This window comes from Salmo salar, chromosome ssa07 (assembly GCF_905237065.1).
Source record: "Salmo salar chromosome ssa07, Ssal_v3.1, whole genome shotgun sequence".
Lineage (NCBI taxonomy): Eukaryota > Metazoa > Chordata > Actinopteri > Salmoniformes > Salmonidae > Salmo > Salmo salar.
This window is the reverse complement of record NC_059448.1, coordinates 33,669,827-33,684,657: the sequence shown is the minus strand read 5'-3', so window position 1 is coordinate 33,684,657 and position 14,831 is coordinate 33,669,827. Positions and strand designations below refer to the sequence as shown.

The 14,831-nt window shown below is 42.3% G+C and overlaps 1 protein-coding gene across 2 annotated transcripts in view; it reads right to left on the bottom strand.

Annotated features, from left to right (window-relative positions):
- Positions 1-14,831, bottom strand: part of LOC106609097 (ankyrin repeat and BTB/POZ domain-containing protein BTBD11-A) — a 223,711-nt gene that overhangs the window by 12,906 nt on the left and 195,974 nt on the right. For both annotated transcript variants that reach the window (XM_014207500.2, XM_014207503.2), the window contains 3 exons: positions 5,040-5,266; positions 4,158-4,336; positions 2,594-2,696 (listed from right to left, as the gene is read on the bottom strand). In XM_014207500.2, coding sequence (XP_014062975.2) covers positions 2,594-2,696; positions 4,158-4,336; positions 5,040-5,266 — 509 coding nt within the window. The remainder of the gene's footprint in view (positions 1-2,593; positions 2,697-4,157; positions 4,337-5,039; positions 5,267-14,831) is intronic.

Below are 14,831 nucleotides of genomic sequence, written 5' to 3'. Positions count from 1 at the left end.
TGCTAACTAAGCATCTCTATGACTACAAAGCTTTACTGGATTGAAGCCTCCTGTGTTCATATGAATCGAACAGATGTTATCCTGTTATGGCTAGGGGGCAGTATTTTCACGGTCGGATAAAAAACGTACCCGATTTAATCTGGTTACTACTCCTGCCCAGAAACTAGAATATGCATATAATTATTGGCTTTGGATAGAAAACACTCCAATGTTTCTAAAACTGTTTGAATGGTGTCTGTGAGTATAACAGAACTCATTTGGCAGGCCAAAACCTGAGAAGATTCCTTACAGGAAGTGCCCTGTCTGACCATTTCTTGCCCTTCTTGATTATCTCTATCCAATACAGGGGATCTCTGCTGTTACGTGACACTTCCTACGGCTCCCATGGGCTCTCAGAAGGCGGCAAAAAGCTGAATCGTGGCTTTGCAGGCTCTGGCTGAAAAAAAGTAGCGCGTTTGGATAGTGGCCGGTCACAGTACTAAGAAACTCAGGCTCGTGCACGAGGGGATCCCATGCTTTTATTTTCTCTCTCTTTGTATGTATACACGCTTTCCCGGACGGAATATTATCACTTTTTTACGAGAAAAATTGCATAAAAATTGATTTTAAACAGCGGTTGACATGCTTCGAAGTACGGTAATGGAATATTTAGACATTTTTTGTCACGAAATGCATCGTGCTCGTGACCCTTCTTTACCATTCGGATAGTGTCTTGAACGCACGAACAAAACGCCGCTATTTGGATATAACAATGGATTATTTTGAACCAAACCAACATTTGTTATTGAAGTAGCAGTCCTGGGAGTGCATTCTGACGAAGAACACCAAAGGTAATCAAACTTTTCTAATAGTAAATCGGAGTTTGGTCAGGGCTAAACTTGGTGGGTGTCTAAATAGCTAGCCGTGATGGCTGGGCTATCTACTCAGAATATTGCAAAATGTGCTTTCACCGAAAAGCTATTTTAAAATCGGACACCTCGATTGCACAAAGGAGTTCTGTATCTATAATTCTTAACCTCTTGGGGCTAGGGGGCAGTATTTTCACGGCCGGATGAAAAACGTTTTAAACAGGTTACTACTCTGGCCCACAAACTAGAATATGTATATGATTAGTAGATTTGGATAGAAAACACTCTGAAGTTTCTAAAACTGTTTGAATGGTGTCTGTGAGTATAACAGAACTCATATGGCAGGCAAAAACCTGAGAAACATTCAAGCAGGAAGTGGAAAGTCTGAGAATTGGAGTTCTTCTTTTGATTCTCTATCGAAGCTACAGTGTCTGTAGGGTGACGTTGCACTTCCTAAGGCTTCCTTTGGTTGTCTAAAGCCTTCAGAAAGTGGTTTGAGCATTTTCCTGTCACTGGGCTGATAATAGGAGCTCAGTTTCTGAGTGGACTGCCTGGCAACAAAGGGATTGGATATGCACGGTCACTTGAGTGCGCCGTTCCTTCTTTTTCTTCTTGAATGAATACGCTATTGTCCGGTTGGAATATTATCGCAATTCTACGTAAAAAATACCATAAAGATTGATTTTAAACAGCGTTTGACATGCTTCTAAGTACGGTAATGGAACATTTTGACTTTGTCTCTCATTCCGCACTCGCGCGTTATGCCTTTGGATAAGTGATCTGTACGCACGAACAGAGGTATTTGTACATAAATATAGATTATTTGGAACAAAAACAACATTTCTTGTGGAAGTAGCAGTCCTGGGAGCGCATTCTGATGAAGATCAGCAAAGGTAAGAGAATATTTCTAATACTAATTCTGAGTTTAGGTTACCCCGAACTTGGCGGGTGTCTGAATAGCTCGCCGTGATGGCTGAGCTATGTACTCAGAATATTGAAAAATGTGCTTTCTCCATAAAGCTATTTTAAAATCTGACATAGCGGTTGCATCCAGGGGTAGTCCATCTATAATTCTTTAAATAATTGTTATGTATTTTGTCAATGTTTATGATGAGTATTTTTGTAAATTGATGTGCACATTCAAGTTTTGGTGGGAATACATTTTCTGAACATCACGCACCAATATAAAATGCTGTTTTTGGATATAAATATGAACTTTATCGAACAAAACATACATGTATTGTGTAACATAATGTCCTAGGAGTGTCATCTGATGAAGATCGTCAAAGGTTAGTGCTTCATTTAGCTGTGTTTTTGTGTTTTATTGACACATGTCCTTGCTTGGAAAATCTACTCTCCTAACTTAATCTAATGTTTGGCTTTCGCTGTAAAGCCTTTTTGAAATCGGACAATGTGGTTACATCAAGGAGAAGTGTATTTTTAAAATGGTGTAAAATAGTTGTATGTTTGAGAAAGTTGAATTATGACATTTTGTTGTTTTTGAATTTGCCGCCCTGATATTTCACTGGCTGTGTCCCACCTAGCCCATAGAAGTTAATGATGATGATAAATTATTATTGTAATTTCTATAGGGCCACTCCTCCATCCCATCACATTTAAGCACATTTCAGAGGCACCACAAACACAGAGGGAGGCAAGTAACGGCTGCTTCTGCTGCCTTTCTGAACATGCATGGCGTGGGTGCAAACCATTTCCACTCGGGAGCAACACCTTCCTTTGCTCACCAAGTCGCGAGGTCTGCTTCCTCCTGATCTCAGTGAGTTTGGGGATAGGGAAGGGCCCATAGCACTGGGAGAAAATCACAGACAGCTGGCTGATCACCTCATTCTGCAGGCCAGGCAAAGAGGGAGATGAGAAGACATAAATGGACATGGGAAATGTTTGGAAAAAGAGCAGTTACTTACTGCTGTAAGAAGAGTTATTAAATAGAAGGCCATAGAGGTGAATGTTTTGCAATTCATGCATGAATATAATGATACAGATTGAAAAATACATTTTATTGTGTAAGTGCTTTTACTAAAACGCAAAGCTGCTACATACAATACCAGTCAAATGTTTGGACACACCTACTCACTCAAGGGTTTTTCTTTATTTTTTACTATTTTCTACATTGTAGAATATGAGTGAAGACATCAAAACTATGAAATAACACACATGGAATCATGTAGTAACCAAAAAAGGGCTAAACAAATCAAAACATATTTTATATTTGACATTCTTCAAAGTAGCTAACCTTTGCCTTGATGACAGCATTGCACACTCTTGGCATTCTCTCAACCAGCTTCACCTGGAATGCCCACATATGCTGAGTACCTGTTGGCTGCTTTTCCTTCACTCTACGGTCCAACTCATCCCAAACCATCTCAATTAGGCTGTCTTTTCTCTTTGCTTATTTGAGCAGTTCTTGACAAAATATGGACTTGGTCTTTTACCAAATAGAGCTGTCTTCTGTATACCACCACTACCTTGTCACAACACAACTGATTGGCTCAAACGCATTAAGAAAGAAAGAAAGAAATTCATAAAATTAACTTTTAACAAGGCACACCTGTTAATTGAAATGCATTCCAAGTGACAACCTCATGAAGCTGGTTGAGAGAGTGCCAAGAGTGTTCAAAGCTGTCATCAAGGCAAAGGGTGGCTACTTTGAAGAATGTGAAATATAAAATGTTTTGAATTTGTTACACTTTTTTGCTTACTACATGATTCCATGTGCGTTATTTCATAGTTTTGATGTCTTCACTATTATTCTACAATGTAGAAAATAGTAAAAAGAAAGAAAAACCCTTGAATGAGTAAGTGTGTAAACTTTTGACTGGTAATGTACATGGGGAAGAAAAAAAAAATCGAAAAAGTACATCATACGAAGATGCATATTAACAAAAGTCAGAAAGTAAATGATTGAGACAGACTTGCATCAGGACAAGATAGGAATTTGTACTGTAAAAAAGCAAGTGATGGGTTAGAAAAACAAGAAATGTTAATAGAAACATGTGCCATGAAAGGAGGTAGGGCCCTACGTTTTTCCTGGCCACGTGACCTACAGGAAAAAGTCAGACTGCACAGAACTAGTGACTGGAATTTTTCCTGGTCACATGGGCAGACAACGGGAATTAAAAAAAAACGTTTTGGAAACTAAAAATTAAAAGGAATGTTTCTTATTGGAAAAGTCCACGTAGTCCTTCCCTGTTTCAGTCTGTTTTCTTCTGTTTGGTCCCTAATGAACATGACCACAGTGGACAGGGAATTCCAGAGCTTTAAATTGGGGAGGACACACAATCACATCACCTTGCTGGCATGGAGGATCTGGAACATAAGTGGCAGGCCATGGGTGATGAGCTCCTCAGTGTACTCCTCCTCCTGGATGCAGATGAAGTCCTTGAGCAGACCCTGGATCAGTGAGCGCCGGTGCTGCAGGAAACAGGTGCGCAGAGACTCCAGCCAAGTGTGCAGGGTCCAGGGGACACCTGGGAAGACCAGCAGCAGTCAATAAATAACAAAATAGTAAATACTGTAGCTGCTAACTACTACACCAGCAGGAAAAGCAATTAGCTCAAAAATGGCTAAAGCACTGACCATGCCTGCCTCACTCTATAATGGTGATGGATGAGCTTAAAGTGCAGCTGTTGCTGTCTGTGGTGTATATGGAGTGGTGGTGCAGTTTTTGCATTGGCCCTCAGTTGTGGATATCTATGGTGGTCTTGTACAGTTCATGGACTCACCTAATCAGTGAATGTCTACTATACTGTATGATGGCAGTGCATTAGCATTATTTTGATCGGTGATGATTGCCGCGCGCAGCATAAACACAGCTCCCAGCGGTGGGCGTCTACAGTGAGGCATGTCTGCGTAATACCATGTTCACGTGCTAGTCGTAACTAGAAAACGCAGCATTTTATGACTTGCTAACTGGTTGAAACCGGCACACGTATAATTACAACCAGTTAGCAAGTCGAAAATGTCAGAGTTTCCTAGTTCCGACTAGCACTTGAATGCGGTATCAGACCTGGGTCAAATCCATACATCAAATACTTGATGTACACCTGATTAAGCTGCATTTTTGGGACTGTTCCATTCGCTCCATTGTACCAAACCAAGTCTAGTGCACTTTGTTTTTGAAAGTGTTTGACATAGTGTTTGGCGCGGGGTGGTGTGCATGTTAACTCTGACCTAAACTGCGGATGTCTATGGTGATGTCCAAATGGCCATGCTCAGTGCTATGGTACATGGCCTCTCTCAGGGCCCTCAGTTTGGCCTTTCCTGTTCGTTGGAGGGTTCCGACGGCCTGGGGAGGTTTCTTCTCCCCGGGCACCGAGCTCTCGGCCAGGATCTCCTCCAGAGAGAGGACGTCACCCTTTTCTTTCTCTCCATGGGACAGAAGCTTCCGGAACACATTCCTAAAAGGGGGAGGTTTGTAATGTCGGATTTACATTATAACTCACACACCTATCGTTCTACCAGATGCATGGAGAAAAACGGTAAGCTGAGTAGAAAAGAAACCCCAACACACTGGTGATCTTAATGCTCCACAGATTTAATGGATCTTTTCTCCAATGTTTCAGTCCCAATAGAACTTCTTCAGGTACACTCCAGTGTGTTGGAGTTTCTTTTCTAGGCTGAGGATGCGTGACGAGATCGAACCACCCGTTCCGCCCCTGTCTCACCCTTCAGAACACCAGAGCTAAACAATCACATTCTGCATGTGTTAGCTGTCAAACGCAAACATAGAGTAAACACAGGTCAAGTGATCACTACAGTATAAATCCAGCTACCTGGGACGTGGAAATTTCAACATTCTCTTCATATTGGGATACAAATTATATACTGTAGACTTAATGAGAATTTGTACCGCTATGATCAACAACATTCGAAAAACACCCTACAATTAGTTACAATCCTGGTTTAGAGGTATGGCCGGTATGTATGGCCTGTACACTCTTAGAAAAAAGGGTTCCAAAAGGGTTCTTTGCAGAAGGATAGAGTTCTACCAAGAATAGTTTTCATCTGAAAAAACGCTTTTGGAAGAAAGGGTAGTTAAGTAGGACTATAGTTTGGAAGGCAAGAAGGATTCTTTTGAAGGCAAGAAGGGTTCTACATAGAACCCTTCTAAAGCCGGGTGAACACTACACAAAATATCGCTGAGCCTCTCAGTAAACGACTGTCTTTCCTGTAATTTTTTGTCTTGCCAACATAGTGGTGCGCACACTAATCGATCTGTCACAGATTGGTCACACACTACAAGATTCTTCACTTGGTCATGAGGATTCTCGATACCATGCTATTGCACGAAAACAAAACAGGAGTTTGTCACGAGCCACACAGTGGCAAAACAAATATGGAGTTTGACTGTGAACAGCAGCTGGCCAGAAAAAGAAGAAAAGAAGAGAAGATTCCAAATTTGGGTTAGGCTGTGGTTGGTGAGACGAGGACAGTTTGGGTTGTTTGTTCTGCAGAGAGAGTTGGAGGTAAGTAAAGCCCAATCAACACAGCTAGCTAGCTTACTAACTGATGTCTTTCATACAATGCATGTACTTTGTCCTAATATCACTTACATAACCAATGAAGGGTTGTTATTGTTTTGTTGTTGTTGTTATGGCTGTAGCACCAATACAAATTCCTAAAGATTATTGTTGCATGGAAATAGAATGATCTGATTCAGGATATTTAGCTCCAATAGGACTACATTGTGCTCTGCCTTCATCTATTCCCCCCCCTGCAGCGGATGACCTCAGACAAATTTGAATTCCTGCTGGGGATGGTGAGACTCCTCATCAGAAAGCAGGACTCCAAGATGAGATGGACAATCACTGCGAGGGAGCGGCTGTCTTTGACAGTTCCATTTTTGGCAATGGGTGGGTAGGCCTATATCATAATTTTACATTATTGTTGTCTATTGTATATACAGTGAGGGAAAAAAGTATTTGATCCCCTGCTGATTTTGTACGTTGGCCCACTGACAAAGAAATGATCAGTCTATAATTTTAATGGTAGGTTTATTTGAACAGTGAGAGACAGAATAACAAAAAAAATCCAGAAAAACGCATGTCATAAATGTTATAAATTGATTTGAATTTTAATGAGGGAAATAAGTATTTGACCCCTCTGCAAAACATGACTTAGTACTTGGTGGCAAAACCCTTGTTGGCAATCACAGAGGTCAGACGTTTCTTGTAGTTGGCCACCAGGTTTGCACACATCTCAGGAGGGATTATGTCCCACTCCTCTTTGCAGATCTTCTCCAAGTCATTAAGGTTTCGAGGCTGATGTTTGGCAACTCGAACCTTAAGCTCCCTCCACAGATTTTCCATGGGATTAAGGTCTGGAGACTGGCTAGGCCACTCCAGGACCTTAATGGGCTTCTTCTTGAGCCACTCCTTTGTTGCCTTGGCCGTGTGTTTTGGGTCATTGTCATGCTGGAATACCCATCCACGACCCATTTTCAATCCCCTGGCTGAGGGAAGGAGGTTCTCAACCAAGATTTGACGGTACATGGCCCCGTCCATCGTCCCTTTGATGCGGAGAAGTTGTCCTGTCCCCATAGCAGAAAAACACCCCCAAAGCATAATGTTTCCACCTCCATGTTTGACGGTGGGGATGGTGTTCTTGGGGTCATAGGCAGCATTCCTCCTCCTCCAAACACGGTGGGTTGAGTTGATGCCAAAGAGCTCCGTTTTGGTCTCATCTGACCACAACACTTTCACCCAGTTGTCCTCTGAATCATTCAGATGTTCATTGGCAAACTTCAGACGGGCATATATATGTGCTTTCTTGAGCAGGGGGACCTTGCAGGCGCTGCAGGATTTCAGTCCTTCACGGTGTAATGTGTTACCAATTGTTTTCTTGGTGACTATGGTCCCAGCTGCCTTGAGATCATTGACAAGATCCTCCCGTGTAGTTCTGGGCTGATTCCTCACCGTTCTCATGATCATTGCAACTCCACGAGGTGAGATCTTGCATGGAGCCCCAGGCCGAGGGAGATTGACAGTTCTTTTGTGTTTTTTCCATTTGCGAGTAATCGCACCAACTGTTATCACCTTCTCACCAAGCTGCATGGCGATGGTCTTGTAGCCCATTTCAGCCGTGTGTAGGTCTACAATCTTGTCCCTGACATCCTTGGAGAGCTCTTTAGTCTTGGCCATGGTGGAGAGTTTGGAATCTGATTGATTGATTGCTTCTGTGGACAGGTGTCTTTTATACAGGTAACAAGCTGAGATTAGGAGCACTCCCCTTAAAAGTGTGCTCCTAATCTAAGCTCGTTACCTGTATAATAGACAACTGGGAGCCAGAACTCTTTCTGATTGAGAGGGGGTCAAATACTTATTTCCCTCATTAAAATGCAAATCAATTTATAACATTTTTGACATGCGTTTTCTGAATTTTTTTGTTGTTATTATGTCTCTCACTGTTCAAATAAATCTACCATTAAAAGTATAGACTGATCAGTGGGCAAATGTACAAAATCAGCAGGGGATCAAATACTTTTTTCCCTCACTGTACATTTAATGTTTTCTAAATGTTTGTCTTTTTCATGAAGAATCCCTCAGCTTCCAATATAGGATTGTGTGCACTGTGTCCAAGATTGTTATGGAGACCTGTGAAGCCCTCCATCGGGTCATGAAGGAAGAATTCCTGAAGGTAGGCCTTGCTGACAACACAGGACTGTAGACATTAAGCTGTATTTTAAATCCGACAACAAACATCTGTTTTTCATTTAAATGAAATGTACTAATTATTCTCCTCTCTATTTTTTTCAGACACCAGCATCGGCGGCTGAATGGCAGGCTATTGCCAAAGACTTTGAAGACAAATGGCAGTTTCATTGCCTTGGTGCCTTCGATGGCAAGTACATTTACATACACCCCCCAGCCAACAGTGGCAGTATGTATCACAACTGCAAGTCTAGGTTCTGTCTTCATAATGGCTGCTACAGATGCAAACTATAAGTTCATTTATACCAATGTGGGGAACGGGGCAGGGTGCTGGGCTGTTTACCCACTCTGACCTCAGAAAAGCAATGGGGCCTTCTAAATGTTCCGCCACCTGAGCCACTGCCCAACTCAAATGTTGTGGTTTCGTACATGTTTGTGGGGGATGAGGCGTAACCCCTATGGACTGACCTGATGAAGCCCTATCCATTTCGACAGAAGGACCATGACCAGAGAATCCTTAACTTCCGCCTCTCAAGGGCACGGAGAGTAATGGAAAATGCCTTTAGCATTCTCGCTAACAGGCTGAGAGTGTTTAGGGCCACCATTTACCTTGAACCAGACAAGGTTACAAAGATCACCATGGCCTCCCTCTGCATACACAACTTCCTCATAGAGCGTAGGTCTGAGGCATTCATGCCACCTGCATTTGCAGACTGGGAGGATGCTGACCACAGGGTCATCAAGAGAGCCTGGAGGAGACATAACTGGGTATTCTGCAGCTAGTGGAACCTAGAAGGGGACGTAACCACACAATCAGTGCAAAAGAACAACGCAACCTGCTTAGGGATTATTTTGTATCACCTGCAGGTCAGGTTCCATGTTTAGTTAATATTCTGTTTGAAGTCAACCATGTCTTACTATGTACAGTACATTCGAAAAGTATTCAGACCACTGGACTTACTCCACATTGTTAACCTGTTGGGGGTAGGGGGCAGTATTTGCATGGCCGGATAGAAAACGTACCCGATTTAATCTGGTTATTACTACTGCCCAGAAACTAGAATATGCATATAATTATTGGCTTTGGATAGAAAAGACCCTAAAGTTTCTAAAACTGTTGGAATGGTGTCTGTGAGTATAACACAACTCATATGGCAGGCAAAAACCTGAGAAGATTCCTTACAGGAAGTGGCCTGTCTGACAACTTCTTGACTCTCTTTATTGAAAACGTAGGATCTCTGCTGTAACGTGACACTTCCTACGGCTCCCATAGGCTCTCAGAAGGCGGGAAAAAGCTGAATGATGTCGAGGCAGCCCCTGGCTGAAAAACATTAGCGCCTTTGGTAAGTGGTCTATCAGAGGACAATGACACTGAGGCGCGTGCACGAGGCGACCCCATGTTTTTATTTTCTCTCTCTTTGTACTAAAACACAGATTCCCGGTCGGAATATTATCGCTTTTTACGAGAAAAATGGCATAAAAATTTATTTTAAACAGCGGTTGACATGCTTCGAAGTACGGTAATGGAATATTTAGAAATGTTTTGTCATGAAACGCGTCGGGCGCGTCATCCTTCTTTACCCTTTCGGATAGTGTCTTGAACGCACGAACAAAACGCCGCTATTTGGATATAACTATGGATTATTTTGAACCAAACCAACATTTGTTATTGAAGTAGAAGTCCTGGGAGTGCATTCTGACGAAGAACAGCAAAGGTAATAACATTTTTCTTATAGTAAATCTGACTTTGGTAAGGGCTAAACTTGGTGGGTGTCTAAATAGCTAGCCCTGTGATGCCGGGCTATCTACTTAGAATATTGCAAAATGTGCTTTCACCTAAAAGCTATTTTAAAATCGGACATAGCGAGTGCATAGAGGAGTTCTGTATCTATAATTCTTAAAATAATTATGTTTTTTGTGAACAATTTAGTAAATTCACCAGAAGTTCACCAGTATGCTAGTTCTGAACGTCACATGCTAATGTAAAAAGCTGGTTTTGATATAAATATGAACTTGATTGAACAAAACATGCATGTATTGTATAACATAATGTCCTAAGATTGTCATCTGATGAAGATCAAAGGTTAGTGCTGCATTTAGCTGTGGTTTGGGTTTATGTGACATTATATGCTAGCTTGAAAAATGGGTGTCTGATTATTTCTGGCTGGGTACTCTGTTGACATAATCTAATGTTTTTCTTTCGTTGTAAAGCCTTTTTGAAATCGGACAGTGTGGTTAGATTAACGAGAGTCTTGTCTTTAAAATGGTGTAAAATAGTCATATGTTTGAGAAATTGAAGTAATAGCATTTCTAAGGTATTTGAATAACGCGCCACGGGATTCCACTGGCTGTTACGTAGGTGGGACGAAGTTGTCCCACTGGCCCTAGAGAAGTTAAGAAAGAAAGAAATTCCACAAATTCACAAGACACACCTGTTACTTGAAATGCATTCCAGGTGACTATCTCATGACGCTGGTTGAGAGAATGCCAAGAGTGTGCAAAGCTGTCATCAAGGCAAAGGGTGGCTACTCTGAAGAATCTCAAATAACATATTTTGATTTGTTTAACACTTTTTTGGTTACTACATGATTCCATGTGTTATTTCATAGTTTTGATGGCTTCACTATTATTCTACAATTTAGAACATAGTAAAATAGAGAACAACCCTGAGTAGGTGTGTCCAAACTTTTGACATGAACTGTATATACACTGCTCAAAAAAATAAAGGGAACAGTTAAACACAATGTAACTCCAAGTCAATCACACTTCTGAGAAATCAAACTGTCCACTTAGGAAGCAACACTTATTGACAATACATTTCACATGCTATTGTGCAAATGGAATAGACAACAGGTGGAAATTATAGGCAATTAGCAAGACACCCCCAATAAAGGACTGGTTCTGCAGGTGGTGACCACAGACCACTTCTCAGTTCCTATGCTTCCTGGCTGATGTTTTGGTCACTTTTGAATGCTGGCGGTGTTTTCACTCTAGTGGTAGCATGAGACGGAGTCTACAACCCACACAAGTGGCTCAGGTAGTGCAGCTCATCCAGGATGGCAGATCAATGCGAGCTGTGGCAAGAAGGTTTGCTGTGTCTGTCAGCGTAGTGTCCAGAGCATGGGGGCGCACCCAGGAGACAGGCCAGTACATCAGGAGACATGGAGGCCATAGGAGGGCAACAACCCAGCAGCAGGACCGCTACCTCCGCCTTTGTGCAAGGAGGAGCAGGAGGAGCACTGCCAGAGCCCTGCAAAATGACCTCCAGCAGGCCACAAATGTGCATGTGTCTGCTCAAACGGTCAGAAACAGACTCCATGAGGGTAGTATGAGGGCCCGACGTCCACAGGTGGTGGTTGTGCTTACAGCCCAACACCGTGCAGGACGTTTGGCATTTGCCAGAGAACACCAAGATTGGCAAATTCGCCACTGGCGCCCTGTGCTCTTCACAGATGAAAGCAGGTTCACACTGAGCACGTGACAGACATGACAGAGTCTGGAGACGCCGTGGAGAACATTCTGCTGCCTGCAACATCCTCCAGCATGACCGGTTTGGCGGTGGGTCAGTCATGGTGTGGGGTGGCATTTCTTTTAGGGGCCGCACAGCCCTCCATGTGCTCGCCAGAGGTAGCCTGATTGCCATTAGGTACCGAGATGAGATCCTCAGACCCCTTGTGAGACCATATGCTGGTGCGGTTGGCCCTGGGTTCCTCCTAATGCAAGACAATGCTAGACCTCATGTGGCTGGAGTGTCAGCAGTTCCTGCAAGAGGAAGGCATTGATGCTATGGACTGGCCCGCCCGTTCCCCAGACCTGAATCCAATTGAGCACATCTGGGACATCATGTCTCTCTCCATCCACCAACGCCACGTTGCACCACAGACTGTCCAGGAGTTTGCGGATGCTTTAGTCCAGGTCTGGGAGGAGATCCCTCAGGAGACCATCCGCCACCTCATCAGGAGCATGCCCAGGCGTTGTAGGGAGGTCATACAGGCACGTGGAGGCCACACACACTACTGAGCCTCATTTTGACTTGTTTTAAGGACATTACATCAAAGTTGGATCAGCCTGTAGTGTGGTTTTCCACTTTAATTTTGAGTGTGACTCCAAATCCAGACCTCCATGGGTTGATAAATTGGATTTCCATTGATTATTTTTGTGTGATTTTGTTGTCAGCACATTCAACTATGTAAATAAAAAAGTATTTAATAAGATTATTTCATTCATTCAGATCTAGGATGTGTTATTTTAGTGGTCCCTTTATTTTTTTGAGCAGTGTATATTTACACATTACCAAAAAAAAGAAAATTATATGGATACGTTTCCTATTATGTTCCCTCCGTGTTGTTAAGTGCTCAATTCAAGGCAAAGGGTGAGCAGTTGTGGCACAAATATTTTCATGTAACTATTCATATGGCCCATGATAAGAGTGGCATTGACCGTGACATTAAAGCCTTCAGCTAACTACATACATAAAAGTTATTAAAATGCCTGAAAGTGTCCTATTTGACAAGCTGTTCTTCCTTTTTCATGGCATGAAGTTGTAAAAAGAAAAAAGAGAAAGCAACCTAACTTTAGCTAGTTATCAAGCTATTTTGCTCACCTGGCTGTCCACCTCTTTTCTTTTTTCAATCCGTTTGTGATGAAACTCAGAAGATTCATTGAACAGGCATTCATGATTTTTCCAAAGTTCCCACTAGCTTCCCTTCCATCTCATGTCGACATAGACCGTTGAGCATTTTTTTCTGATGTTGATTTTATGCTATGCTAGCTAGCTTCCACCTCTTCCGCCTGGTTTTGTCACTTTGGCAATCACAGACGTCAGATGTTTCTTGTAGTTGGCCACCAGGTTTGCACACATCTCAGGAGGGATTTTGTCCCACTCCTCTTTGCAGATCTTCTCCAAGTCATTAAGGTTTCGAGGCTGATGTTTGGCAACTCGAACCTTCAGCTCCCTCCACAGATTTTCTATGGGATTAAGGTCTGGAGACTTGCTAGCAATTCCAGGACCTTAAGCGTCTCACAGTACGGACATTGCAATTTATTGCCCTGGCCACATCTGCAGTCCTCATGCCTCCTTGCAGCATGCCTAAGGCACGTTCACGCAGATGAGCAGGGACTCTGGACATCTTTCTTTTGGTGTTTTTCAGAGTCAGCAGAAAGGCCTCTTTAGAGTCTTAATTTTTCATAACTGTGACCTTAAATGCCTACTGTCTTTTTTTTAATAAAAAAATGATTTCACCTTTATTTAACCAGGTTAGCCAGTTGAGAACAAGTTCTCATTTACAACTGTGACCTGGCCAAGATTTTAAAAAAGCAGTGCGACACGAACAACAGAGTTACACATGCAATAAACAAACGTACAGCCAATAACACAATAACACAAAAAAAATCTATATATAGTGTGTGCAAATGAGGTAAAATATTCTCCAGTTGGAGCAGTTGGACGGTCGACCACTGAAAGCACTAACGCCCTACACTTCGATGAAGCCCAATAGACAAAGTATGGTAAGCTTTGGTTGACATTTGAGGAAGCAAGAAATTGTAGTTATGCTGAGTTTATAGAAATGTACCTCTTCAATTTACCTCTCCAAATGACTTAAGACCAATGACTGTCCAGGCCCCCCAATAGGCACCCCATCCCCCAGAACCAGCGAGTTTGGCTCAGTCTGAGTCTCTGTGCTCTGAGTTGAGGTAGGCTATACCTTTCAAAAGTGTTGAAAAGTACATATATCCCATTTATAACACTGCACAAATCCATACAATTTTCTCACAGTAAAGTGTAACCTGTGTGTTTGTTTGTCTAAGTCTGTCTCCTAGCTGGTTCCCTTTAACTATGCTCCTGTTCTCCAGGACCTAGGCGTTCTGCCCAACACCCAGACATGGATCCACCTGATATCCTGCATTACAAACCCCCCTCCAACTTTTCATTATATCATCTACAGCTACATGATGTCATTTTCTGCTAAGACAGCTTTCTTGCTTTATCTACTGGGCACATAATATGTGAGATACACAGATTAACTAAAAACACTAGCACTGCAAACACTCAGAACAAAGATAGCAGCAGTGACCGGCATAACCTCCCACACACACAACAACCACCTCCTCTATATTCCACACACCAGAATTCAGTATTTTAGTCTATGACTGTTATGTGAGTGTACAAAAAATCTGAAAATTTAAATAATGACACAACTGTACCAAAAAATATCAGTTTATGTATTAAATATTGCCAGGTTGTTTTTCACAGCTGTTTCACAAGGTGTTCATTATTGACTTAGGACATCCGGGTTGGCAGAGTGTGCTAACA